General features: G+C 43.3%; 2 protein-coding genes across 15 annotated transcripts in view; both read right to left on the bottom strand.

Moving 5' to 3' along the window:
- The window catches only part of celf2 (cugbp, Elav-like family member 2), a 28,284-nt gene extending 12,315 nt beyond the window's left edge, over nucleotides 1-15,969 (bottom strand). For 7 of the 14 annotated variants that reach the window (XR_011103877.1, XM_068723744.1, XM_068723748.1 and 4 more), the window contains exons 1-4: nucleotides 15,703-15,969; nucleotides 5,856-6,052; nucleotides 2,402-2,484; nucleotides 845-893 (exon numbers count right to left, since the gene is read on the bottom strand). Coding sequence is in view for 13 of the 14 variants with exons in the window: in XM_068723744.1 (XP_068579845.1) it covers nucleotides 845-893; nucleotides 2,402-2,484; nucleotides 5,856-6,052; nucleotides 15,703-15,815 (442 nt within the window). In the remaining variant the exon portion in view is untranslated. Of the gene's footprint in view, nucleotides 1-844; nucleotides 894-2,401; nucleotides 2,485-5,855; nucleotides 6,053-7,049; nucleotides 7,456-13,115; nucleotides 13,420-15,702 lie in introns of those variants that run through there. The other 7 variants (XM_068723751.1, XM_068723752.1, XM_068723757.1 and 4 more) reach the window with 3 other exon arrangements.
- Nucleotides 15,970-19,867: 3,898 nt separating this feature from the next.
- On the bottom strand, nucleotides 19,868-26,647 carry taf3 (TAF3 RNA polymerase II, TATA box binding protein (TBP)-associated facto). The gene is made up of 7 exons (XM_068722952.1): nucleotides 26,301-26,647; nucleotides 25,602-25,844; nucleotides 23,548-25,370; nucleotides 23,383-23,465; nucleotides 22,420-22,690; nucleotides 22,094-22,200; nucleotides 19,868-20,867 (listed from the first exon to the last, which is right to left on the bottom strand). Exons 1-7 carry the CDS (start codon nucleotides 26,464-26,466, stop codon nucleotides 20,753-20,755), a joined length of 2,808 nt encoding a protein of 935 aa, XP_068579053.1. The 5' UTR covers nucleotides 26,467-26,647; the 3' UTR covers nucleotides 19,868-20,752.
- Between the last annotated feature and the right edge of the window lie 836 nt (nucleotides 26,648-27,483).

Raw genomic sequence — 27,483 nt, 5'->3', positions numbered from 1 at the left:
GCCTTTAAAGCCCTTAATCCTCCTAACCCCTGACACTATACAGAAATTGTGTATTGCTGCGCATTTCCTGAACTAAGTCCCCGCTCTGGACTTCATTTCAGCATTAAACAGAGTCACAATCCAGGCTCCCGGTCCTCTTTTAAAATCTTAAACTCCAAAAATAAATAAATCCATAAATCTAAAAATATTTTTCCTCAACAGGCTGTGGCGGCTGTCACCCTACATTTCACAAGGGCTGTCAACAAATGTTCTAAATCTTAATATATGCGGCTGTCTGCCTTAATGCGCCGCATGACGGGAGTCACTCAGTGTCACTTTCCTTAATTGAAAGTGAAAAGTAACGTTAGGTCAAGCTGAACGAGGAATTATTCATCAACAACCATAACGATGACAGAGAACGTGGAACACCGTGTCCCAACGGCGAGCGCTGCGTTTCGTCATGTAAACAAACCACGTACCCATCAGACTGGAGGTGTAACCACCGAAAAGATGCCATCTTCCTACATTTGTACTTTGTAAAACGGATAACACATTTTATATTTACTGGAAATGCCTGGAAATAAAATATAGCTGCCACCTTACTGCCACCTTATTTAGGTTTTTGCAGAGAACAGAGTTCTGTTTTTTTAAAAGCGAGTGATGGAAATAAATAGAAACAGAGCGCCCAACAAAAGCTCAGGTCAAACCAGCGTGCTACCTTGTATCACGGCTTGTTAGGACACTGTGTCACGGACATAATGAGCTTAAATAGATGTTTGAATAGTTTGAACCCATTTGTTTTTTAGAACAAATATTCAAACTTCGACAATTTTGACAGCCCTACATTTCACATGAAACCACTCACCACTTGTTTTCTCACTGTCAGCGGGTTTCATCTGGATAGGATGATGCATCTGGGAAGAAAAAAAAAAAAAGGGTGGACGAGTGGTTAACACAAGAGTCTCACATCTTCACACTCATCCCCTCAGCATTCATCTCTCTTGATGTGTTCTCTCACTCAAAACACCATCATCCCTCGTGACTGACAGATTCAGGAGGATGCGTCTCTGAGTCGATGGCGGCGATCAAATCCACCAGCATCTCGCTGTACTGAAGAATTACAACTGGACTTTTAGATGCTTCCTCTCAATATCGCTCATCTTCACTAGAATAATATCACTGAGATGGTTGACAAGCAACTTCTGTAGTCCTTTCAAATGCACAGTGAAATGTAGTTCTTTTTTTTATTAGGAATTATCACATACAAAAAGAACAAGGTGTGGCAAATGAAGATGAAGCTCTATCTGAAGCTGTGTGTTCATGTGGGAAACTGCTTGGGGAGCTGTCACTTCGTAACGCTTAATGAACACATTTGTCCATGGCGACTCACAGAACTTCAAAGGGAAATATATTTTTAGCTCATTTTACCTGCCTTGTGACGTGAAGGGGAAGGAATAAATCTCTCCGTGAGATGCCCGAGCAGGTTGTACTTATGAAAAACTGGTGGGTTTGTTTTTGACAAGCGCTAAAGAGAAGCAGACAGATGGCCTGCTCAGTATGGGTACTAGCGAGCGTCACTGACCAAGGAGAGGGAGAGAAAACAGGAACAGAAACAAGCTCGTCCACTGTCACGCAATCCAAACTCACCCGTAGTCACCGCCAGTGACAGTGTGACGGGGGACTGGGATGCCAGAGCTGGAAGTCTTCACTTTATGTGTCCGATTGATCAAGTGAATACTACACTCATTTATCAACCCAGTTCAATATTTACCTGTAACCTCACAGACAGCTGCTCCACTCCCAACAGACTGTGCTATTGATTTAATCGACGGCTGGAGTTGTTTGTTATAGATTTAATTGATTGGAAGGGAGTAATTTAAAATGGTGTAGAGGCGGGGCTACAGTTATTCCAGTTGACTGGGCTTTAATCTCCAGATAAATCAGGCAATGAATTAAGAAACCACACTCACTCTCACCAGGCTCCATTGTTTAAAAAAAAGACTTCAACACAACTCTTTTTATACCTCCAACTTTGGGAAATAAAAATGTAGATGTGCATCAATGATTCATGCAGACAAGCATTAATAATCTTTTCCACTTTGTGGGGATTGGGTCCTGTGCCTCAGTGAATAACCTGCTGCCCGGTCAAGCACACGTTACCTGATACCTGCATATGTAGTGTGTGCGTGTGCGTGTGTGTGTGTGTGTGTGTGCGTGCGTGCGTGCGTGCGTGCGCGTGTGTGTATGGGTCAGCTGGCTTATCAATTTAGTGTGTTGAGATTCAGGGCCGAGATATTTTTCGGGCCAGACAGGCGTTCAGTGAGCCGAGAGCTCATTATTGGCCAGCATACTGCTCGCAGCCTGCATCAGGGATGTAGCGGGGCTCAAGCAGCTAAAAGCAGCCCATACTGTGCTTACTCACCCCACTTAAAGTCTTTATGTTGTGCAGTGCATTCTGGGCCTCCAGTGCAGCTTTTCTTGTATAAAAAGTAACAAAACAGCATCCTGCAGAGAGAGAAACAGGGACAAACAAAGGGGCGGGGGGTTAGGAGACAAAAAAAAAAACGGAATTAAAAACACAGCGCATACAGACGGTTAATGTAATCCCACTACTGCTGCAGAGCAAGAGGCTGAACGGATGTGTGTGTTCTCTGTACGTCACATGTTAGAAACATGTGACAGGATATTCTTAGCGCCGACTGTTAGATGGTGCACACAGCTCCATGCGGGAGCTCGCAGCGAGGACACTGGAGTAATGAGATAGTTGAAGGCTGTTGTGTGACACGGCCATGGAGATGACCACAGGGTTAGATCGCTGTCAGGAGCCGCTGATGCTGCAGTCCGCAGGTCAACACGGTAGCAACACATCAGAGCGCCACATTACATAAGGATCCGATCGCAGACAAACGTACATACAGGAGGCATGAAAACGGCACAAAGAGACAAGAGGGAGCAGGAGTGAGGCGCGAGGAAGAGGAAAGATGGGAGGAGAGAGGAGGTGGGGGAAGGGGGGATGAAGAAAGGAAGAGCGGGGGAGGGAGAAAAAAAAAAAAGCCTCTCATCCTTCCGTCCCAACAGACCGCCAGTGGCGTTCCAGCCTGTCAGTTTCACTGGGCTGGGGAAGTGGAGCACTGCAGCGTCTCTGACCTACATAGTGTGTATTATGCTGTTACTGGAGCTCGCAGGCCGCGGGGAGGGCTGTTGAACTCTAATATGCATCGAGCTGCTCTCTTCTCTCTCACAACCGACTGAGCTCTCTCTCTCCCTTTCTCTGCTGTTTAGCCCTGCCTCCAATTTACTGGAGCTAAATAAACCATCCAAGAGAGGCGTGATAGTTATCAGATGATTTTTTCATGACCTGCAGTAGATGCGACCTAAAAAAACAGGCAAATCTGATGGCTCTTCAATGGATCCGTGGCAAAGTAAACAAGCAAAATGGAAGTGGGATTACAGCAATTTCTGCGGACAAAAGCGAGATTGATGACATCGGAAGGGGGCGGAGGGAGTATTATCTGCCATGCAAATAAATTTAAGCCAGATATCAGGCCGTCGTGCTTTGATAAAACTACCCCCCCACCCACACACACACACACACACACACACACACACACACACACACACACACACACACACACACACACACACACACACACACACACACACACACACACACACACACACACACACACACACACACACACACACACACACACACACACACACACCTCCCAGTAGGAGTAGGCCTACTGGGAGAGGTGAATGGCAGTGGAATAGATGGGCGTGCCGCTGCAACATATTCACCTCACACAGACAGAGTGAGCCAAAGGCCGCTGTGATCAGGCTAGATTATCTATTAGAATACATTAACATAGCATTAACATGTCAATAGGCCATCACAGCTGACACTCCACATATAAACAGGGGAGAAAAGAAGGGGGGCTTTGAACTCTTCAGCCTCCCAATGAACTACACACTGTTTGTTGGCTTTATTTCTATATCCGAACAGAATAATAAGCATCCTGGAGCTCTTCTGCTATACCTTTGAACACACTTAGGAGTATTTGGTCGCACTAGATGTGTGTGTATATCTTTGTAAAACGATCATGTGAACCAAGTGCTGTCCTGGTCACATGGTGTGTTCCTGACACACTAAAGGCTGCTTTGAATCAAATAGCCACAGTAAAGTCAGGAGCCCTGGGAACATAATAGAGATCTAAATTCCCTTTAGCAAATTCCGTAAAGATTAAGCAAATTACGCTGCTAGTCAATTAAAAGGCATCCAATATATTTGCACAGACAACACAGAGTCGTCATGTTATAATTTACTGCTGAATTAATGCTGGGAAAGAAAGAGGGAGTTTAAGCTCCAGACAGGAAAGATGTCCATCTCCAAGTAACAGCGTTGTTGTCAGTATGCCTTTCACTAAACGAGGAATATCACTGATTCACTTGGCTGAACAGCCAGGCAACACTCTCTCAGACTGGCGCCACCAACAATTTTACAAACTCAATCAGCGGAACAGCAGCGTATAAAGGGTTGAATAACGCCGATACAACCTCAAAAACTACCAGCGACGGATGGCCAGTGAGAGCGCGGTCCAGCTTGGTGTGTCAGGAAGACGAAACCACCGGTAGCCCAAAACTGGCTCCATTTAGACGCCGAGTCCAGCATCAAAAAAAGGGTCCCACCCCATTAAAACCCGAGTGGATTAGTGCCGTTAGCCATAGTGAGTCATTCAACCATCATGGGAATTGAAATTTGGTTGATGTTGTAAACCCAGGACATCAGGGAAAACTGTCTCTTACTTTATTCACCTGCAGTTAGTGACGGGAGACTGAGCTCTTCTAGAGGCACTTTGCAGCTTTCTGCAGACAGCAGGCTTCCACTTCACCGTCTCTTCTAATTGGAACCTAAACTGAATCGCTCAACTCGAGCACCATTTCTAAGGTGAGCGCATCGATAGATGTCTTAATGGAAAACTGCAGTTGAGTAACACTTCCTTCATACAATGCTGCTTTTAAGCCAGCACAGCAAAGTAAAGGAAAAAAACATTCCTATAATGCAGGGTTATTTAAAAAAAATAAAAAATAAATAAAAAATAAAAAAAATAAAAAAGGTGTTACTTTTTAACCCTGAAACAAAAGACTATTGAATCATCTTAACTGCAAGCATAAACACAGCTGCATTGCGTGTGCAGACAAGCAACGCTGTGCACTGCCGAAGGGGGATTGTGCTGAAATGTGATGGTAGATGACGTGGCAATAACAGGGTTTTGTGTGTAGTGTTTGACCACTAAAAGCAGAAACAGGTAGAGGACAACGGCCATTTAAAAGTTTAACATTTCTCTGTAATATGGAAGGTAGCTAAACAAAATGTATTCAGAAAGCATGTTTTTCTAGAATATAAAGTGTGAGTCTGGACACCGTACATAACAACGGATTATCAATTGTAATAAGTGTGTTTTGTGTGAATCGTTTAAAGGTAGGGTAGGCAATTTATTTACGGAGCTTTTTTTAATATTTGTTGAAATTCTCATTACATCCAAGAAGCAATCATTAAATCAAATGCTCCGGGGGAATAAAAAAAAAATCTGGTATCTGTGGCTGTAATGAGCTGTCGTATTATTTCATGCGTGAAATGATTGAATGCCGTACATGTCGGTCTACCTTTGCTCGCTCATTAAATTTGACAGTTAAGGGTACGAACAAAAGCCATGTTTGTTGTTTAGCTTGAGAAACAATCTGGTTATCTCGTCTAATTCGCATGTAAGAAAACACCCATTGTTATAATGAACGTAATCTCCATCCCCTCGATGTTTTACAAAACAGACTCCGCAGATTTATACTATATGCGATGATTGTTCGTAGGACCGTACCTTTGCTCTGAGGGGGATTCTGGGTGCGATCACGGAGGATGTTGATCTGGTGCACAGCTCCGAAGGGCTCAAAAAGCTCTTTGAGTTCTGTTTCTGACCAGGCCCGCGGGATCTGGCCCACAAACATCTTGATGGAGTCTGGGTCCGGCTGGTCCAATTGCTCCAGCGACCCGTTCATCTTGCTGCCGTTGCCGTTGCTAAAAGAAAAAGGAAAAAAATATCCATTATTAGTACACCCGGATGTCAAAAATAATTATTTAACTGCATCGTTGCTGCCACACACGGATAACGTACAGTTCACAATTTTGTCAACAAGACTTACGATGTAGTTGTCTCCTGAAATAGCTAAATCAAAACAATTAAATAAATTGTTTAGAGAGGCAATTTCAGATTTTGACATAACACATAATATCAGTTATGGCTAGTAATGCCTTTTTAAAACCCAAAAACTTCCAAATAGCTGATTGATCTGATGGGAGATTGATTGGTCTTTGTCATGGTGTAGTAAGACTGTCTGTGAGAAACCAACAACCAAACTTGTGATTCATTAGATGACCCAGAGTTAACGTCTTTGGGGTTTCATAACTAGTCTTAACGCACTTTGATAGTTTTATACATTTCAAATGTACTACCAAGGAGTCAGATGGATTATAGAGCATTAAATCCTTTAAATTGTGACTATTTAACATGTGTACACTGAAGTAGATGCTGAAACAATATATTGTTTGCAATAATGGACAGAGCAACAACTCTGAATTGCAAAGTCAACAACACACCACTTAACAATCTGGGTGTAGTGGAGCAATGACTGAGATGAGTGAAGTACTAAATCGTGCCATTTTCCTTTGAGGCGAGCCTTAGGGACAGAGAATCAATACTCACCAGAGTATCTACAACTACAACACCTTTGTCTCACTCACACACACAAAACCCAAGGGCACAAACATTTCCTGACAGGTGCAGAGGTGCTGGAAACCAAGAATGAGGCCGGAGCTCCGTCCATCCACGGGTGGCGAGGCAGAGAAATCACGTTAAGTACAAAGCATCACTCCCAATACACAATGTAATACCACAGAGAATTAAGAAGGGCCACAAGTACAACACAATAGGTGTAGACCGTGGTACAAAAAGATGTGTGGTACGCATACAGTCAAGAAGATACACTAATGCAAAAGCAATATCACACACACAGACCTTTGGACGCGAGCCATCCATCTCTTACAAATTGAGCCCAGTCGTTCCGCAGAAACACCAAACTCCTTGAGGGACCTAAATGACATGCTGACAAATCACACTTCAGCTCTTGTTCTTCTGATATCCAGCTCCACACCTCAGTATGAATAGTTGTTGTTTTTCCCCCCAGAGGCCGTCAATACATTCATATAAAACAGTAGAAAAACACTCCGGTAAAACAAAAGCCCCTCTCCACCAAAAAGCGCCGAGTGCCCCCCTCCCACCGGCTCCGACAGCTAAAAGGAAAACAGCACCGCAGAGCTCTAAACCTACAAGACTCGCTGGTTAGCAGACAGAGATTGTGCGGTACATCTCCTCCTCAGGCGCTTTGGCGATGGTACAGAGAGTAACCTACAGCTTCTTCACCACAGCAGGGGGAACAATCACATATTGTTCGCCCATGCTGGAGAACACTATTCACCGTGCCTCTACAGCACAATGGGCCGAGTCAGAGAGATGCTTCGCAACACGTCGAAGGCTACGTCTGCTGAGGCCACGGCACTGGTGGGTGACACCATTTATCCAGTTTTGCCAGGAGCACTCTGACGCCATTTTGCTGAGGGCCCTTCAGTGAAATCTCGCCGTTAGAAAAGAGCAAACCTCACTTGCAAAACTGGAATTGTGTCACTGCTTTCAAAACCATGAAGGCTCAAAATCAACTCCCTTTGACAGTTTCTCCTTAACATTCATCAACTGCACATGCCCCCCTGCAGCTGTGCGTTGTCTCTTCAGCTTAAGAAACTGCTGAAGGGAAATATACAATCGTTGGGATTTCTAAACACTCCAACAAAGACAACTTACCGCAAAAAAAAAAAAAAGTCTATATATCATGCATTTATGTTACTCAAGTGATAAAAATCCATGATTAAAATTGCCTGAGAGTGTTGCTACGTCCAGAACTATATTATAATGTGAATAAGTGCAAAGCGAGTAAGCACCATCACAACGAACACTGTCCCTTTAAGAGCTGTATTGACCGCTTAAGTTGAAACTGGAGGAAGGAGCAGACATTGAGGTAAATTAATATAAGGTAAGGGAAGTAATATGTAGCAAAAACTATAGGAGAGCATCCTTAACGAATAGTTCGCCATTTTAAGAAAGGAGAAAATATGAAGCCAAAAAATATGAAGCTTAAGTGGCCAGTTAGCTTAGCACAACAACTGGAAATAGGGGGACACAGCTAGCCAACAGCTAACAGCTAGCCTATGTCCAAAGATTCGAAAATCCATCTCTCAGCAACCTCAGACTAAGAAATAGTCCGGCCCCTCATCCAACTAGTAACAAACTAAATAACTGCATTTCCCAAAATGGCGAACCATTACTTTTAAAAAGGGATAGCAATCAACTGTTGCTAGCTCTGCTAGCTTAGCTACCAGAAGGTAACAGCTGCCTACATGGATCAGTATCTTCAAGTAGCATATCAGTTTCAAGTGACACCTGCTGACGTTAGGTAGTATCTACAAGTGGACGAGTGTCAAGCCGTTAAAGCTGCATAATGTTATATCAATACAGCAGTGGCATTATGCTAACACAAAGCTGCTAGGGAAAGCCTTAACAACACTTTCAACAGCTTTTAAGTACAATTGAAATGTCTCTCTTGCATTGGGGTGACACCAAAAAACTCAAGACTGACATTGTATCTCAAAACCTGAGGAAATGTGTACATTGCTGTGCACACGGCTTGATACCAGTTGATTCTGTCAACTACTGCCCAAACCCGCTCCCTACACCGCCCGGCAGGGTGCTCCCAGACAGGAGTGATGAAGCCGTACGCTGAGCTTCCATAAACAGCCCTGCGATATGGCAGCTCGTCGAGCTTTAAGATGCCCCGCAGCAGCTGACGAGTCATTCGGAGCCAGAGCCACGACAGTTGCATGCTTACTGTTGCAGCACCCATAAAAAACAGGTGATTTATCTGGACCATGTGTCCGTCCTGTTGGTGAGCTCTGACCGCACAAGTATGCCAGCGACACCTTTGCTGTGCCCGCAATAGAAAAGCCGGCCAATTTGCCTGGTAATGAACAGGATTTTGAAAGCTCAGCATTGTGTGAAACCATCAGGGTTCCCAGCAGCAACACATGTCACATGATTTAGTTTCTCACTGCTGATGGAAAGCAACATAATTGTGGTCACTTACATTATTAAAAAAAAATTGTGTATTTTTATCTTAAAAAGCCAGTCATCTGGCACTCAATATATACATCTCACATTGTTGCTTTAATTAAAATATTGTGTCAACAAGACCGGTTGCGTCAGCATTTTACATTGCTGAGTCTCTTCCTGTTTTCAGTAATATACTAAAACTCTGTTGCCTTAGGCTGTTTTGGCAACCAGCAGTACACTGCTGTCATGCTTTGTTGGGGATATAAAAACATGTCAAGAGATCACACGGACACACGTAGTGCATCTGAGGAAAGAGGAAAATCAGTTGCCTGAAACAGCTGTTTGCTAGTAATACCCTAAAAAAATCATGAGTTGCTTTTTCTTTGAGGAAACCAGTGGCCTTATAAGCTGATTCAACAAGACAGAATGCCTCTAATGCCGTGGTAATATCTTTGACAGCTGCCAAGCTAAACATGAAGGCCCTCTCTTCTGGCATCTATTTACTCCACAACTACATAAAAGAGGTAGAATATATTATTTGAAAGGTTGTATAGGGTTTCACAAACGTGGCATGAAAATATCCTCCCGGCACTCACGCAGAGTGTAGCTTAAAAATGGTCACAGAAAACAGCAGCAGGATTTACATAATGTTTGCAGTAGGAAAGCAGTCAGACTCGTGGCTCAGGTTTGAAAGAACAAATGATGACGACCGCGGACGGATGTTGCTTGAGGCCAGAAAGCAGGAACCGTAGGGATGTGTTTTATTTGATTTCCATACCATAAGTGGTTGACCCCAATCAGCACATTGTGATTGTGATGAGAAGTTATTAAGATATTTTCCTCCTGGCATTAACTCCAATTCAGCTCAATGTGGCCTGATTTCATTGTAGCATTTCCCCTGATGAAGACAGACGTGTTCAATCAGCCTCTGAATGGGCCGCATGTTAACAGACGGCCAGCATCTGATGACAAGGCCCGCCCCATTAGCTCCATAATCACACCGAGCGTCCCTGGCGGTTATGGATGACGTTGCTAAAGCACGGCTTATGTGGTGGCTCGTGTGAACGAACACAGCGTCAGATTTCCAACTAAATAAACTCCACTCACACCTCTGTTGGCGTCAGGTGGACGTAAATTTAAATCTTCAGGTAGAACCTCCCCGGAAGCAGCAGCAGTAGCAGCCTGAACAAAGCATCAAAAAATGAAGAGTCAAACAGCCCACAACAAGCAGCAATTACACTAGAATCACGTTGAGAGAGTGTGCCAACTGCCCCGACTCAGTCATCCATTATCCTAACCTGTGAACAGAATATCTTTAACTAATACAAAACTCACCCTACTAAAATGTTTGACTTTCAGTTCATGCTTACAAATACAGCACAATTTTATACGGCCGTGTTCAACCCCCCCCCCCCATTCCCTATTATATATATATTTTAGACACTTGGTGTACGAGTTAAGTGACTAAAATGAGATGAGACACTTTCCAAACATATTTCTGCTCCAGAAAGCCATCAATCCTTGTTGTCACCCTTCAAACCAATCCATTACTGCTACTTTTGACCCATCCACTTAAGAAACGCCTTTTCATTTTATCTCATGTGGACACAGACTTCTGGGTTATAACCATGCTGACCTGAACAGTGCATAATCTTGAAAATATTGTGCTAATTGATATCTAATTTTAGCTCAGACACCCCATATCTTATTTTGCTGATTTGACATGCCTCTAGTGTGGACTTTGTTAATAACTCAACAGCCGCACAGTACTGACAATTTCATGGACATGGTGGGTGCATCTGGTGTTATGTAACCGTGTCCCACAATATCTGTTGTTTGCGAAGCTTCCAGGGGAATTTGCTCAACCTCCGATGACACCGCGTGATTATGAGCGTTCCGATGCTGTGCATGTAGCTCCAGGACAGCCAGACATGTAATTATTGCAGCGCAAAACCAGCAGCAGGAGCAGAGAAACAGGTGACAGACGGGATCAGAGCCCTCCTACTCTTTGCCTTCAACATCTGGCTCCATGGCACTCTCACCCCACCCTCACAGCGAGCAGAACAGCTGGCCCGAGGAGCCCCCATGCCCAGTGCCAAGATCCTACACTTTGCACAGATCAACAGCTCCCTGACCACAACAAAAGGGATCACTGTGACGCTTAGCTTACCGACAAGGCGATCACAGTGGCTGCCAAAGGATAACACTTAAGCCCTCATAGTCGATCTTACTGTCAACAATCAAGGGGATAAATCAATCAAATACATATGGGACCAGATTAAATCCCCACCTCACTATCTTCAAGTCCAAGAGAAGAGATAGTCTTCAAAGAATATCCTGTGAAAGTGTGATATTATTCAAATCCATACACCCATTAAATTACCTAAGCTCCCCTCAATGTGAAATTATCATTGGAAGATATGGGTGCTACAAATCATTAAGTAATAGGCCAATTATTTTTCTCAATTAATCGGCTAATGGTTACAAAATATTGAAAGGCATCCATCATAATTTCCTTAAAGTGCCATCTTTAAAGTGCATGTTTTGTCCAACAACATTCATAAACCTCAAAGATTATGCCTACAATATAATGTCACATTTGATAAGTTGTTACTAGGTATTGTTTATGAAATATTACAAAACAATATTTTTTCTGTTAATAAATTGTTTTGGTTATTCTTACTGTAGAAATAAAAACCTCATATAAACCACACTGATATTAGTTGGTGATAAAACTACTAAAACACAGTTTGAAGGACTATTGTTTACAGTTTGATCATATTTCTTTCAGTGCAAGACCATGAAATCAAAAGGACAAGGCCTACTTTACTGCAAAAAAAATAAATAACAATAGCACTCCTGAAAGTATAAGCTTTTAAATTTTAAAACGCTGCAAAAGGATGCTGTGGTTTTTGGAAATGTGTTTGTCAAACTGGATTAACGTTAGCTGGTGCTGTGTCGACAGGAATGTGTTGTATACTATGGACCTCTGTGTCTCCTCTCTCTTGTGTACATGCCCCTGTCACAAGATTTCCATTAATGGCTCAATAATGTAGCAAACCACGTGTTTAGTGCCGTTAAGTAAGCACTCTACTTACAACATGGACACTGTGGGGTCCAGCTAACGACGTTAGCTAACAGTTAGCTCGATAGCTAGCAGGACTGGGAGTGCGCCAGACAAGCCGAGCTAACAGCCCGTGTGCTGCCTACAAAACAAGCTTCACTTCTGCTGTTAAGCTTTAGCCAATAAAACAATACATATATAGGCAACAAAACACATTACTAGCTAACTTTACGTCCACTTTAACACGGTTAACTCCACACAACGCACTTCCCTTTAACCCGTTGATAAATTAATGTTTTAACACCTAAACTACCGTTTCGTTCGAGCACACGTCAACGTAAACTTGATCAACTAGGTGAACTAGCCAATAAGATGTCGCTTTGATTGTACACGTTAAGTGAAACAGACATACACCCTCTATTGTTGTTCATAAAAGGCTAATATATCCCGTTTCTCACGACTGATACTGAAACGTGTGGTCTCCGGAAGCACATGTCACTTGACTATTGTATCCGACACCAAGCTAGCAAACTGCGCGTACTTTGGGTTCATATTATGTTAGCTTAAACGCGGTGTGCTGCGGTTATGATTCGTATTAAATGTACTTAATCGACTTATGTTGGTGTTGCTTCCCTTATTGTCGTAGTTAAGACAAACTACTTCAACTCCAGGTGAGCGCACCGTCACTGTTCGTATCATTAGCAACGTTAGCATCCCAGTTGAGCTAACGGTAGCTAACTACCAAGTCGCGCGGAACTGTGTTGCTTTTCTCTCTAAAAAAATAAAAAAATAAAAAAACCACAACGCTCGCGAATGTGTTGGTTGAATACGACGCAAAATCGATACTTCCGATTACTTACATCGAGTCGCTCGAAGTCATTAACCGACTCTCGGTCAGAGGGTGGAAATCCAGGTTGAACGCCGAAGTCATGCTCACAACAACGTCTATCTAACAATGAGAAGCGACGTCCGCTCACTCCGCAAGAGGATCAACTCCTGCGAGAGACGGGCAACAAGACGGAGCAGAACAGGTGCAGGGAGGAGGGGGGGGGGGCGTCTTCTTCAAAACTGCATAAGAGAGAGAGAGAGAGGGAACCCGGTATCCGCCTTATTCCTTCTAGTTTCTCTGCCGTCCACGACTGAAATAAATTGAGGCGAGCCCGCTGTCACACTGCACACACCAAGAGCTGCAGCAAAGCAGAGGCGTGGCCTTTTTTTTTTTTTTAAAACAAAAAGTCTGAAGCCATGCTGCCTGCTGCTGCTCTGCGAGCCTCACAGAGCCTCGACCCCGATGTAAAATGACTGTAATGTCCCTATAGGGACTGGCACGTGGTCTTCTATAGAGAATTCAGTGACCCATATGTAGTGTATGATGTTTTATCTCCTTATAATGACTGTTATTCTGCAGCCGTTTCAGAGAGCCCATTATAAGACTCAGCCCCCAGGATTCCGGTTACAAAAGCCATTTAGCATGATTCAATAAAAAAACCCAGGTACTTATCATCAAGATTAATAATGATCGTTCCGGTTTCCACATTTTTCCTCAGGAGTCTATACCAGGTGCCTGTTTATTTTTGACCAGCTTGTTTATTGGCTCACATTGCATACAGGTCCATAAATCTCTCAGTCGAAAGTGAGCTGGTTAAAATGTAGTTTTTCTTGCTGTCTTCGGCCATGCTTTTCCCTCAGGGTCATAGGTCATTTTCCCCTATTGTGTTGGGCTGTTCTTTCCCTGGGGGAGGGGAAGCTTATCTTCTTTTGTTGTTTTGGACTTGCAGGGCGAGGCCTCTACACTTGGGGAGAGAGAGGTGGGGGGGGGGCATTGTCAAGTAGCAGAGAGGCAAAGGGGGGGGGGGGGGGGGGGTCCTAGCCTAATTATCAAACCTTTCAGTATTGCTCCAGCAGCTGCACAATCCAAAAATATTATTCATAGCGAGTGTTGAGAAACAACCCCCCATTTATGAAATCCAATTTAATCCTCATATCCATAGCAATATTTAGGCAACTTGGTACCAGCGCAGAGCATGCATGATGTGCGACCTATTTTGACATACATGCAGACAAGCCCACTGTGTAACATGCATTACCGATAGTCTGAACCTCTCTGGAGACTCAGGATTCATTCAAATGGAGGAACAATATAATAATGCCATCCCATCTGCAGCATCCACATATTTCCTTTGACTCAATTAGCTCTCGGGGGATCTCATTGAATGGATTTGTTATAGAAGGAGCAGGATTCTCGTAAAGAGCAACTCCTGTTTCTCTCATTGGTATACAATACAGTATATACAGTACCGTTTTCTATACCGTTCATTATGCCACCGCACCAGTTTATGCGTGTCCTCTTTTCTAAGAAATGTTTTTTGGACTGGATTCCAGAGGCTGATGCCTAGTTGCCAGCACCTTCTAATACTAGCCTCCTATTCTTAATCTCAGATTATTACTACTGTAATCCTATCCTAATCCTCCACACGTACCATGCTTTTGTTGTTTACATCAAATGTTTTCCCCTCATGCAGTGGAGCCGAGGTCCCACTCACCCATCATCATCATCATCATCCTCATCCAGCATTTAAATTTTCAACCCCCTTCGTGACAAACTACACGGTGTAAAAATAGGCCAGCTTTAAAACCCAAATGGGTCACATCATGTTTTTTTCAATACGTCACTTCGAACTTGGAGGCACACTTTTTCCTCAGCTCTGCCTTTCGTGAAATCATTTGCAGAATGGCGACCAACTAAAGGGCTCTCAAAATGGAGAAAGAGAACTTCATCTTATTCTTTCTGGAATCTACTGGGTCAAGATGTACTGAGCACGCATGATTACACGGCCATGAATCAACTATATTAATGCAAATTCCATGATGAATGTATATGTTCCTTCTTGTTCTCTTAAAGATAATTGATATATTTTCTTGTTTTGGACTGAGGGTGTACAGTTAGGCCTGGCTTGGTTCAGTAGATATCTAATCACACAGGTTTGTCTTTTTCATTTCAGAGACAAACACCTGCATCACATTCCTCTCTCTTTCTTTATTTATAGTTCATGCAGGGACCTGAGCCCTTGTGGAACTTTGAAAAGAAGAGGAAGGTAATAAAATGACATGAGAATGCTGTAAAGTATTGATTTTTATTTTCAGATACAATTTAAAACTAATCCCACAACCCTCTGATTGAATCATTTTTGTCTGGATTTATGGGATTGACATGCATGGCCAAATTCATTAGATTCAAATACATGGTTTCTTGGATCCTAAAAAAAAAAAAAGAGAAAAAAATCCCACACCCTGCCCACAGTCACTCAGTCACAGCATGAGAGAACGCCTCAACTGGAAACAATACATCCTATGACAATATTCAGCCCAGACAAAGAAGCAGTCCAAATACGGGCTGCTCCACAAAAGGCTAGCCCACATTTGAATGAGGGGCCAACCCCAACGTACCTCATAGGCAGGTCCTCATTCCTGACAGAGATCCCGGTCGCAGAGGGGGGACAGCGCATGCTGTTGGCATACAAACTCTGCACCAGGGCCAGCTCAGAAGAGTGTTCCAACATCGGTGCTCTGGAAAAATCCACCCGGTGTAATGGACACTTTCTTCTCTTTCCCTCTTTCCTCTATGTGTTTCTCTCCCTTTCTCCGTCTCCCGCCCACTCTTTTTCCTCGGTTTAGTGCAGCAGAGCGGCGCCCACCCCCTTCGCTGACTGGCGTGGCTGAAATAATCCTCTCTGACAGCTCATCGTGCACTAATGCATTGTGCTGCCTGCGGCAGCCCAGTTTGCAGGCTGTAAAGCTGTGGCCACAGTAGCACTCTTGCTCTAATTGACACCCATATTAGGAAAACTTCTACAAATTGGACACGGATGATTTATTACCACTGTCAGATTGGGGGGGGGGGGGAATTAGAGGAAACATAGACACCGTTGCTTCAAGATCTCATCCACAAGTCCTGGTTTCGTGTCACACTTCTGTGCACGTTGGCATGTGTGAATGCTCCACATACTTCTTTCAACGGCTCTATGAAGCCTGGTATCCTAAAAACTCTGCCCATTATATGTATTTATTTGTCTGCTCATCACCTGTACACATTGCAGGTAAACATAGCAACCGTTCTCTATGCAGCTCATGTGGAGATGTACATGTCACTGTCCCCCCCCGTGGGCTGGCTGGTGATACACCAGTGGATGACAGGTGGAGAGCTGACAACCTCATGCCATTATTGCTTTATGTTAGATAGGGATAAAGATAGCCTGCTAGAATATAAGCACACACTGTAGTCAGTATGAATACTTGTTAAATAAGGACAGGTTCCACCTATGGGCCTACCTACAGTATTCCAGAGCATAATGTACATATATTCATAACATGTACCTGTATGTAATTCTGCAGAACGATCTAGGAGAGGACATTCTTAATTACGATTAAGTTACTGGAAGCCCTAACCAACTGATGGCATACTGAAGAGTGCTATCACAAAAACTCCTTGCATGTTAATTTGCATTGGACAGAGCAGAGACATACATTCTGAGCCTTATAGCTGGTAATATGATGAAGGCAAGGCCGTAGCTGTTGAACTTTGCAGTACCCATATTCATAACTAGCATGCTTAAAGCATGTTTTGTTGTCACTGTGGCACCCGATTGAAGATTTGAAAGCAATTTTGAAACAATATTCTTTGCACAAAACCCAAGAGAAATTAAATCTAGGTCCCATTCTCCCAAAGGTGTTGTGTCCTGTTAGAGTAACGTGACATTAAGTAGGAAAGTCATCTGAAACAGGGTCATGTCAGTGTGTGCCGGTATCACAGCCGAGAAGACCAGCGTGGATGGGCTCTACTTCCTCTGATCGAGGCACACAAACCTCTTCATTCCAGCCCTGCCCTTTTTTCTGCTGACATGAATATTTTAAACGCTGAAATCCAGCTCTTTATGATGTGTTGCTGCTTAGTATGACTGTCAGCGCCACGGGCGTCGTGTTGAGCACAGAATCTCAGAGAGCTCTGATCTACCAACATGTGAAGAGCACCAAAAAAATGCTCAGCATGATGCTTTCCTGTTGAAAGCTAATTCAAAAGAGGTTGGAGGACTAAAATAATACGACACAAAATGGCAGGTGAAACGAAATGTCGTTGTAACTTGCGAACGTGCAGCAAATATGCATCGCTCTGAGAAAACAACCACATCCTGTTCACATCCACAGTAAAGAGAAAGGTGGTGTTGGTGCATGAAAAAAAAATAAAAAGGCACTCATGCCTGTCATGTAATATGTCAAATAGCAGCACATGTTTACAGCACTGCAGGTGGCCTTGTGATGAGTGAAAGCTACAATCAGCTTTCCCTTTTTTACCACTTGTGGGCTCTCCTGGGACTGATTGCACAAACAAATACCGTCTGTGTTTATGTGGATTAAAACTGAAACTGTTCCAGCTCGGTGCACATTGTGTTCTGTAGCGTGTACTAACGCACAGTGCTGCACACGTGAGTTTTAACAAAGAAGAAGTTACATTTATATTCTGCATTACATAAGAATAATATGCTGTTCATGGAGCAGTGTAGATGCATCTGGACAAGGTGAAAACATTTTTGTTTTGTACCTAATATACCTCTTTATGTCAGACGTGGCAGAGCTCTATCTTTACACGCACTGGTCAGTACAATTTACGATCAGACAGATGCTAGCATCGAGCTTCGCCTGTACGAGACCTGACACCAGCATGTGTGACTGAAGAGGGAGAGAGGCCCGTAGCCACGAGTGGAGTTAGCATTTTAGCATTAGAGGATACTGCTAACCATGACTTCCCTAACCTTCTCGTCCATACAAAGTCTCCTCTGTCCTCCAACAATAGCCTGTTGATTCAATCTATTTGCAAATAGTTTATCACTGAAGTGCTTCACTGCTCATTTATTTATAAAATACTTCATTTCCCGGTCGAACTCATGTCTTAAATGACTTTTCGTGTGGGCTTGCATGAGTGAATGCATCTCATATGATTAAAAAGCTACACCACATTGAAATGTCAGCTTCTTTTGGGCAGAAGTAACTTTTACTTCCCCTTTTACTTCAGTCACACATCATCTTTTTTCACTTCCTCTTTGCTTTTCTGTGTTATCGGAAGACACCGAGTAGATTTCCATCCGGGCTATCTATGGGAGCAGCACACTCAAAGACAGAGACAGGGTGAATCAGAAAAAGTTCACAAGTCTAAAAAGTACATTCGTCTTTTAAGTATAGATAATACGATGTATCCACATATAACCAAGGTATCAGAGAGCTTGGGGTTTAATCCTATTTATAATGAAACCATGACTGCAGTCTGTGCCTGCACTCACTAAATAAGGGCATTGAATTCAGTGATTGGGTGTCACAATTTCCTTCAGTTAAATGAGGACAAAACTGAAATTCTTTTTTTTTTTTGCACCAAAAGTAGAAAGACTGAAAGGTATCCAGATGTAGTCATGACTCAAACCTGATTTTTGTAACAGCAATCAAGACACAAACTAGCTTGTTGTTATCACAAGATTTAATTAAACATATCCATGCTTTTACCTTTAGGAGACTTAAATGAGCTTTTGTTAAAAGCATTCATAACAATGCTGCTATGCACATCACTCTGTCAAAATCATTTTTTTTTTTTAAAGTACTGCTTCTGTTTATAAATAATCAAGTGGTTTTGCACCAAAATTAATTTCCGATATGCTGTCAACCGAGTAGACTTCTGAGGTCCAGCCAGCACGGCTCTGCTGATTGTTCCCAGAAATAATCAGAAGCACACAGAATCTGATAAACATCTAAACCTTTCAGAGTCCAGTATGTGAAGTCAAGCTTGTCTGGTAATAAAATCCTCTGATATAGACGTTGACAGTTGTGAACCTGTTCACTGGAGCATTTGACTTAAATGGAAAAAGTTAGATCAGACATGCAAAACCTGCCTCATAAAATAGGATTGTCCACTGATAGCTGGGGAGACACACTTTACCCTCTCACATTCTCTTCTATAGATTTCTAAGTCTTAATAGCATCTGAGTGGCTGTAAATCCTATTTCCAGTCCCAGACATCTGGAGGTCCTCTCATGACGGATGGCACTGCTGGAGCTGGTTTAACTTGTGAGATAAGGACTCCACATGAATCAACCGAGAGGCACCTGTCACATTTCTTACATTCAGAATGTGGTTTGTGAGCAGTTTTTCTTTTTTCTTTTTGTGAGCCTGCTGCGGTGTCTGTGCCTGTCATGAGCAGCATGCTCCAGTGTCTGCGCGTGAAGAAGGACACCGTGTGGTCGTTGAGGGAAAAGCAAAAACAACTCCGCTGCAAATGGCACAGGAGACATATCGTCAAGACAGACTTCTAAAGACGAGAGGCAGCTCCTCACAATCGATCTTTTAGAAAACACCAGCCTGTGCAATGTGACTGCCAAGCACTCTCCCACATATCTCACATTGAAGCGCAGGATGGCAACTCCGCGGAAAAGCCCCAAATCTAGGCTAATGCATTGCACAGACTGCTGCATGGGAGGATCCTGGATTTAAACTGTAACCAACTGCTGAGACGAATAACTATGTCATCACGTCTAGAAGGAGCAGGAACAAAAATCAACATCTGAAACTCAAGTTTGTTAAAATATTTCCAATCTATTCTATTTCATTCAATCAAATGCAAACAGTCAGCTACTAGGAAAACAAAAATTGAAATCAATTTTAAAAAGGTACAATTCTGATGGTAATGACATTTACGTCTTAAAGTCTGTGAGTACACAGACCGTTCATCTTTAATATTGAAATATCAGCAAAATGAATTACATTACAAGCACAGCTACAGTATTAACTCCAGGACATATCCATATGAAGAAAAAATAAAAATACAAACTTTAAATTTAAAAAATGTACAGAAATTACAGGAAATCATTAGAGTTAAAAACCAATATCTGAAAATGGATTTAACAAGTCAGAATCCTCAGAACAAAATGCACTTGGCTTGGAAGTTGGTATTGACACATTTATACACACCTGATGCCATCCTCATTATATACATGACATTTCAATGATACTGCAGAAGACTGGGGGAAGGTTTGACTTGGTGGTCATTCCTTTTGTGGCAACACAAAGGAAACAGAAATAAGGACAATGAATGTTCGTTGTTCTCTGGTTCTCTGCTTTGTTGAGCTCTCGTCTTAGACAAATTGTCCCGGCCTCCTCATACAAACATAATCGTCATGATCTCCTACGACTGGACATCCAAAACAACAAGCAAACAATTTACAGGTGAAAAGGGAAAGAGTCCACACGAGAACTAAGGCTGGATATGTGCTGGTTAAAGCCTTTTTTCTTTCCAACTCACAATGCAATGGCTGACATCCTTTTAAAAAAAATCATCAGATGTTAGTATCAGCCATAATTTTAAACTTTCTGTTTTATTTGTATTTTACAGCAGTGCCACGAGTGTTCAGTGATGGCTTCAAGTCCAAAAAAGTCCAAAATATGTGCTTCTTGCATAGTCTCAATGCACTTTGTGTTTCCTTTTCTTGTGTTTTTTGTCCTTCTTCCTGCTGGAACATTTAACACAGAACCACTGCTGGTCCTCAGGGGGGGCTGTAAGGATCCCAACACAAGGCCTGAGCAGAGGAGGAAGAAGAGGGTTCAGGCAGGTGAAAAGATAGATAGATACTTTATTCATCCCCCGGGGAAAATTGCATGTAAAGATCTACAGCGTATGGATTTGTCCCAATTTGTCGTTGAGTTCGGTACGACACTTTCTTCAGTTCAAGATATGTAAAGTTAACTAAATTATTACTGTCAAATAAGCTTAATACTTGCTTTTAAATGGGGAAAAAACTGAAGCACCAACTGTCAATCAATGTCTGAAGAGCCTGTCAAGTTGCCCGGCCAGGAGAAAGCTAACGAACACTACTACTTATAGGCCACCGAGAAATACTCCCAGAAATATAGGGACGCTTCACGCATTATACTGAAACCAGCTAATTCTGTACATTCTGATAATTCAATTTTTAAGTGTGAGAGTTCAACCCGGACAGCTTTGGCAAATGAGAGAGCAGAGCTGGTAAATTTAGACCCATCATTTGGAAGCATTGTGGTTTTACCAGTGGGACACAATGACACGGGACAAAGCCGAGTGGCTCGGTGACATTGTGCCTCTGGAAACTTAAAACAAGCTAAACTGTTGTAACACCATCACTTACGTTTGTGTTTAAAGGGCTTCACTGTAATGTTATCCAGGAATTATCCACTGCCCTACTCAGACTGTCTTACTACTGATGGATGGACCTCCAGGACTACAGAGAGTGAATGAGTAATACTTGAAAACAGAGTGAATGTACTCTCGAGTGAGCATAACATGAAATAACTGCATTTAGAGCTGTGCTGCTGGCTCTAATGTTTATTATACATAGCATGCAGTTATCTTTTATTTAATTAACTTTTTTTCCATATCCTTTATACTTGCACATATGCACATTTGAGTCTTTTTAATGAGAATAATCTACTCATAACATCTTCACATTTGTTTCCTTCTCCATGCACCTTGGAAGTAGGTGACGTTCTACAATAAACCACCACTCTGATTTTACTTTTTTTCTTACCAACCGTTTCACTGACCAGTAAGCCATACTTGACAAAAATGATAAAAATGTCTTCGCCCGAGTTTCCTTTTTTTCCCCCGGCTGCTCTACTGAAAACAGAGATGTTGATATCTGTCCGATACGGACTCAAATAGCTGGATCAACTTGTAGACTATGCTTAGCTATAATCTTATATAAAAACACACACCGTGGTACAAAGGGAGTCAGTAGGCCAGAGAAGAAAAGGGAAATAAGTCTCTCACCAATGATACCAGTCATCACAGTCATCACATCCTATCATGGGACTGCCATCATCGGGTTTGTTGCATCCAGGACAAATCCAGATCTGGTTTCCCCATTCATCTCGGATCTAAGTCAGATTCATTTCACAGAAAGCATTAGCAACACACTGCTCAACGACAACACAGCTGTTACACAAACAATGGATTAGTGAAAACAAAAAGACAACAGTGAAAACATTTAGTTTGTAATTATTAACAAGATGAAGCACACCGTACTCTTTGTAGGCTCTTTATAAAGGGTGTTATCGCGTGCAGCGATTATGAATAAATAAAGGGAGAGCACTCACCACGTAGGTGCTGACGGTCTCGGTTACGACGCTGCGGACCGGAGTTTTGAAGGATGCGGCGGGAGAGAGCAGCGGGGCGGAGGGGAGCAGCGATGACGGGGCAGGAGCTGGTGGAAGCGGAGAGGGAGGTGGAGGCAGAGTGGGCACCACTGGGCAGAGCACTGGGGGTGGGGGGGGAGTCCGAGGGCGAGCCCCAGGTCCAGACTTGGCAGCGGGGGTCTTGGGTGCTGGCGTCTTGGGCTCTGAATTTGGAACCACCTTGCTGATGACACTGGTGATGGACAGAGACAAATACTAGTTAACACAAAGAGGAGACTTTTCCATGTGAGCTAATATGATGTAAAGAATGTCAACAAATGTCAGAAGAACTGTAGTCAGTAAGTGAAGGAAATATGTAGTCATGACATCGTTGGAACAGGCTTTTACATGTTTGTGTTTCAATCTAAAATTGTTTCAACTGAGTCTATTAACATAAACATAACATGCAGTCAGGTCTCTCTTGCTCTCTATCTCAGTGGGACTCATCTGATTAAACACACTTTACATATCTGATTTCTTTTCTATATTAATAGTAATTCCATACCTGAGTTTTGATATATATATACGAAAACAACTCAAATCCTAAGTATAAACAAACTTTTATCAAACTCTTAAGTACAAGAATTTTGCCTAATTAAAGTCTATAAAACATTTTTATTTAAATCAGGAACTTTATCGTCCCAAAGTAAATAAGACTATGAATCTAAGAAGGCATTCAACAGAATCTTTATGCAGAGTTTTTAATGCTGCTATAATCATACTAATAAAAATGTATACAGCACTAGTAATATGTGACACGATAATACTGCTGCAGAAACAAACATCTTTAAGTTTTGTTTTGAATATAGAGATAAAAAGAAAACCTCATGTAACATGCGAGAGGTGATGGGGAAACATCACCAGAAACATTCATTCAGTGCTTACATCTTGTCCTGGCCGGCTCCCACCCTGAGCGTCAGTCTGGGGATGACTGGAGACAGTAGAGCTGCTGGAGTGTCTACTTTCACCTACGGACACAGGAAGGACAGGTTAGATATAAGTAACACTCCAACACGGATTCTTAATGACGTACCGAACAAAAACAGTTACCTTCTCCAATCGAATTCTCTCTTTTTCTTTCTCCTTCTCCTTTTCTCGTTTTTCCTTTTCCCTCTCCTTTTCTTTCCTCTTCTCTTCTTTCTCCCTCTCCTTTTCTTTGGCCTTTTCTCGCTCCTTATCCTTCTCCTTGTCTTTCTTTTTCTTCTTCTCCTTCTTGTCTTTCTTCTTGTCCTTCTCCTTGCTCTTCACGTCCTTATCCTGGAGGATCGGGGCCAGAGAAGGAAGCATGGAGGGGATGCGCAGGCAGGCAGAGGGGCTGAACAGTGGCGGCATTTCACTCAGAGCAAAGGGGGCCAACGCAGACTGTTTCTGCCGGTCCTCCTTGCTCCTGTCTTTACCTTTGTCCCTCTTATCTTTGTCCTTTTTACTTTTTTCTTTATCTTTCTTTTTGTCTTTGTGTTTCTCCTTCTCCTTCTTAGGGCCATCTCCATCTCTGGTTTTTATCTTGATGGAGCCCTCGGGCAGAGTAAAGTCTCGCATGAGGAAGTGCTCGTCGTCCTTCACTCCAAAATCCTTCCAGGGCGTCTTGCTATCCTTGGAAAAGTCCTTGTTTTTATCCCTGTTCTTATCCTTGTTCTTCTCTTTCAGCTTGCCCTTATCCTTTTCCCGGTCCTTGTCTTTCGGCTTGTCTTTCTCCTTCTTCTTCATTTTAGTTTTCAGTTCCTTCTTCAGCTTTTTCTTGACATCCAACGATGGCACGATCTTGTTCTTCTCCTCAAACACCTTGAGTAAAGGTTCAGGAGTAGGTGGCGAGGCTGATCCTGAGGAGATGTAGTCTCCTAGGTTTGGCGGTGGGGCGGATGGACCCCCCTGGTTGACCTTTCGGATCACCTCATTGATTGAATCATCCATAGTCCAATTTCCTAGGCCTGCGTGTGCCTGTAGGTGAAGTGGTGTTGACGTGTCTTTTACAGAGATCCCAATCGAGAGCTTGGGTGTAGACGGCTCCATGATGGTCAGCCTACGGGGGCTGGAGAAGCCATTGCTGTCCGAATCAGAACCCGAGGAGAAAGCAAACGGATCGGGCTCCCTCTCAGCACACGCTCTGGCAATCACAGCATCAATGGAGTCATCGATGGCTGCGTTATCAGGCTCTAGTCTCTTGAAGGGGCCCTCGGCTAACTCCCTGTCTTCTATATTTTGACGCATGTGGATGTTCTCTTTGCCCATCCTCTCATTCAGCGCGCACAGCGGGAGCTTGAGCATACTATCCGTCTTGCTCTGGGGTTGGGATGCTTTGGCTGAACCGATCTTTGGGCTCTTCGGGCTTTTCGGACTCTTCGTCCTCCCTGGAGATTTCTTCTTTTCCTTCGACTGTTTGGGAGAATGGATGGGACTACCACCCACCGGAACAGGAATGACCCCTTTAGGGGACTTAGTCCGTTGTCTGCCAGGGGATGAGACCTTGGACTTTCTTCCTGGAGTTGTAAGGCCCTTTTGATCAGAGTGTTTTGGGACCACCGGCTGCGGTCTGAAGGAAGGCAGGGCTCCAGAAGGTGTTTCAGGTGACAGGGGATCGAGGCTATCATGAGAAGGCAGCATGCCTGGGGGAACACGCTGAGGGTTGAGAGATGTGAGGGGCTCCCTGGGCTCCACCCCCCATTCCGGGCTGAGGCCAGGGTACATGCGCGGTCTCTTGGAGGTAGGCATCATGCCCATAGCCGCATCCGGACTGTCCAGGTGCCTCTTCAGTGGGTGGTTCTCATCGTTGACCGTCTCATCCTCATCCATTTCCTCCTCATCCTCCTCCAGTGCCACCTGCATAGCTTCGGCAGAAGTGCCCATGTCAGCAAGGACCTCCTCCTCCTCCTCTTCTAGTGAGGAAAAAGACAAAAAGTTGAGAAATGTTTTCAATAAATCTCCAAGCATTCTTACAATCACAATACCTCTTTGAACACTTATACAGGATATTATGGTGGCCCATAATATCTACATTCTACGGGCTGTGGATTGTGGATGTTGTTGATCAAAAAATGAACTTTCCACTGATAGAAAACACTGAATACACACACAGAGATGTCCATATAGTCACTATATGCACTGACCTTCTTGCAGGGAGACCAGGGGTGGCATGTGATCTGGAATGTAATCCTTCCTTTCCTCTGCGTCTCGGGCTCCAGGCTGGGGAAACTGCAGGACGTTGTTTTTGCTGACAGGGAAAAGCGGAGTTTGTTGGGCGAAGGCCACGGGCTCCAGGTTGTGGACGTAGTCCTCCAGTTCACTCAGGCTCACCCCCAAGAGTCTGAAGGCCTGGCTGACATCATCCAGGACCGGATCTGTTCTTCCATCTGAAACGTAGCATCACAACAAATCCTTTAAACCTTGACGCGCTTACTCTACAAGCCTCATAACTACTAAATTATACTGGTATGGTTGCTAAAGTTTGCTCGTGATTGTGCTGCACACACAAGGAGGTACGACGACTGATTCCACTTGAAGCAAGAAGTAATGTTCAACAGGTCCCAGATGTATGAATTGGATCATTTTACAATCAACAGTGCAGAGTTATCTACGCCTACTGCATCGACTAACACAGTGTTGTGACCACAGCTGCGAGGCATCAGAGCCACAATAACAACAACCCATGGAAGCTACCTAGCCATGTAGCTACTGTACTTTTTTGACACATCAACCTATGCTAGGGGGCGCCAGCTTCAGACACACAGTCAACAACAACGTGATCGACTACTTCCAAGTGTAAGGGTTAAAAAAAAGTAATCGGGATACTTAAACGAAGCACTTACAGAGCTCGGAGTACCGATGGCAGACCCTGGCCAACTGCTGGATGTACCGATGCAGCACATCGGACAGCTGATCGCACGCAGTGAGCTGAATCGCATCCCAGCCCAGAGCCTGGCAGATCTGCGCCACCGAAACACGCAGCAGCGAGCGGGCATAGCTCTCGCACATCTCGCTGACTTTGTTACGGTATAAATCCCGGTCAGTTCCTCTTCCAAAACATGGTCCCGGCCTTCATGTTTCACGGAAACCCCTCGGGGGCTTGAGAAAACCCGCTAGCGCGGTTAATTTTGGACATCTACTTCAGTAAATATATTGGCGCTTTCGCCAGAGTCGCCATCTTGATTCCATCGATAGACCCATCCCCGAAATCCAGATTGCACATGCGCACAAATCGGCGAATCCCTACACAGCTCTGCTGTGTTCGAGCGGTTCATCAACCGCTGAAGATGCGCAGCAACTCCGTTTTGACGACGTAGTAGCGTTAGTTCAAATATATATCTAGTTAATATGTAACACAGACTGCGGCAGTTAGTTGGGCCTGTTAGATGTTTATTGTAGTCGTGTCTAAGAGTGATTGGGAATCGTTTTAAATCGTGTTTTTAACGTACAGAACACACCGATGACTACTTATGGTTTCCGCCTCACATCCGCTGTGTCACTCCACTAAAGTGGAGAAAATGCCGTCAACGGTTCCTGTTTCAGACTGACTAACTTTATTTATGTGGCGGCAATTAAGTTGAAACTATTTAGTGGAACTCGTATTGAGTGATGGAAGTTGTGTAATTTAGTTTCTCTTAATCAAAACATACGATCTATTTTTTAATAAAATCTTTGAATAAAAACGGCGAGAGAGTGGGTCCAATTTCATTTCCTGTTGTGTTCTAGAACATCAAGTAGGAAGGGATTTGGTAAATTATTGAGTTTCTTATGTTTTTAATGATTTTAAAAGACGACTTAACTGTGGTTTGAATGGTAGTTAACCTGCCAATTGCAGGGTTCCTTGTAGAAGTTGAGTAGAGGAACATTCAGTGTGTAAAAAATATAATTTGGGGAAATATGACCAATACCAAAAGAAGGAACTCTTTCTCATTTGTTTGAAATAACATCCCAAATCTTACTATTTTGGGTCAGTTTTAACTGTTTTATTTGGTTGCAATGTTAGGATAAATACTGATCATCCGTTTG

The sequence above is a fragment of the Cebidichthys violaceus genome, unplaced genomic scaffold, assembly GCF_023349555.1.
Source record: "Cebidichthys violaceus isolate CVI_PGR_0920_01 unplaced genomic scaffold, fCebVio1.0.p SCAF_3, whole genome shotgun sequence".
Taxonomy (NCBI): Eukaryota; Metazoa; Chordata; class Actinopteri; order Perciformes; family Stichaeidae; genus Cebidichthys; species Cebidichthys violaceus.
This window is presented reverse-complemented; position numbering and strand designations above follow the sequence as displayed.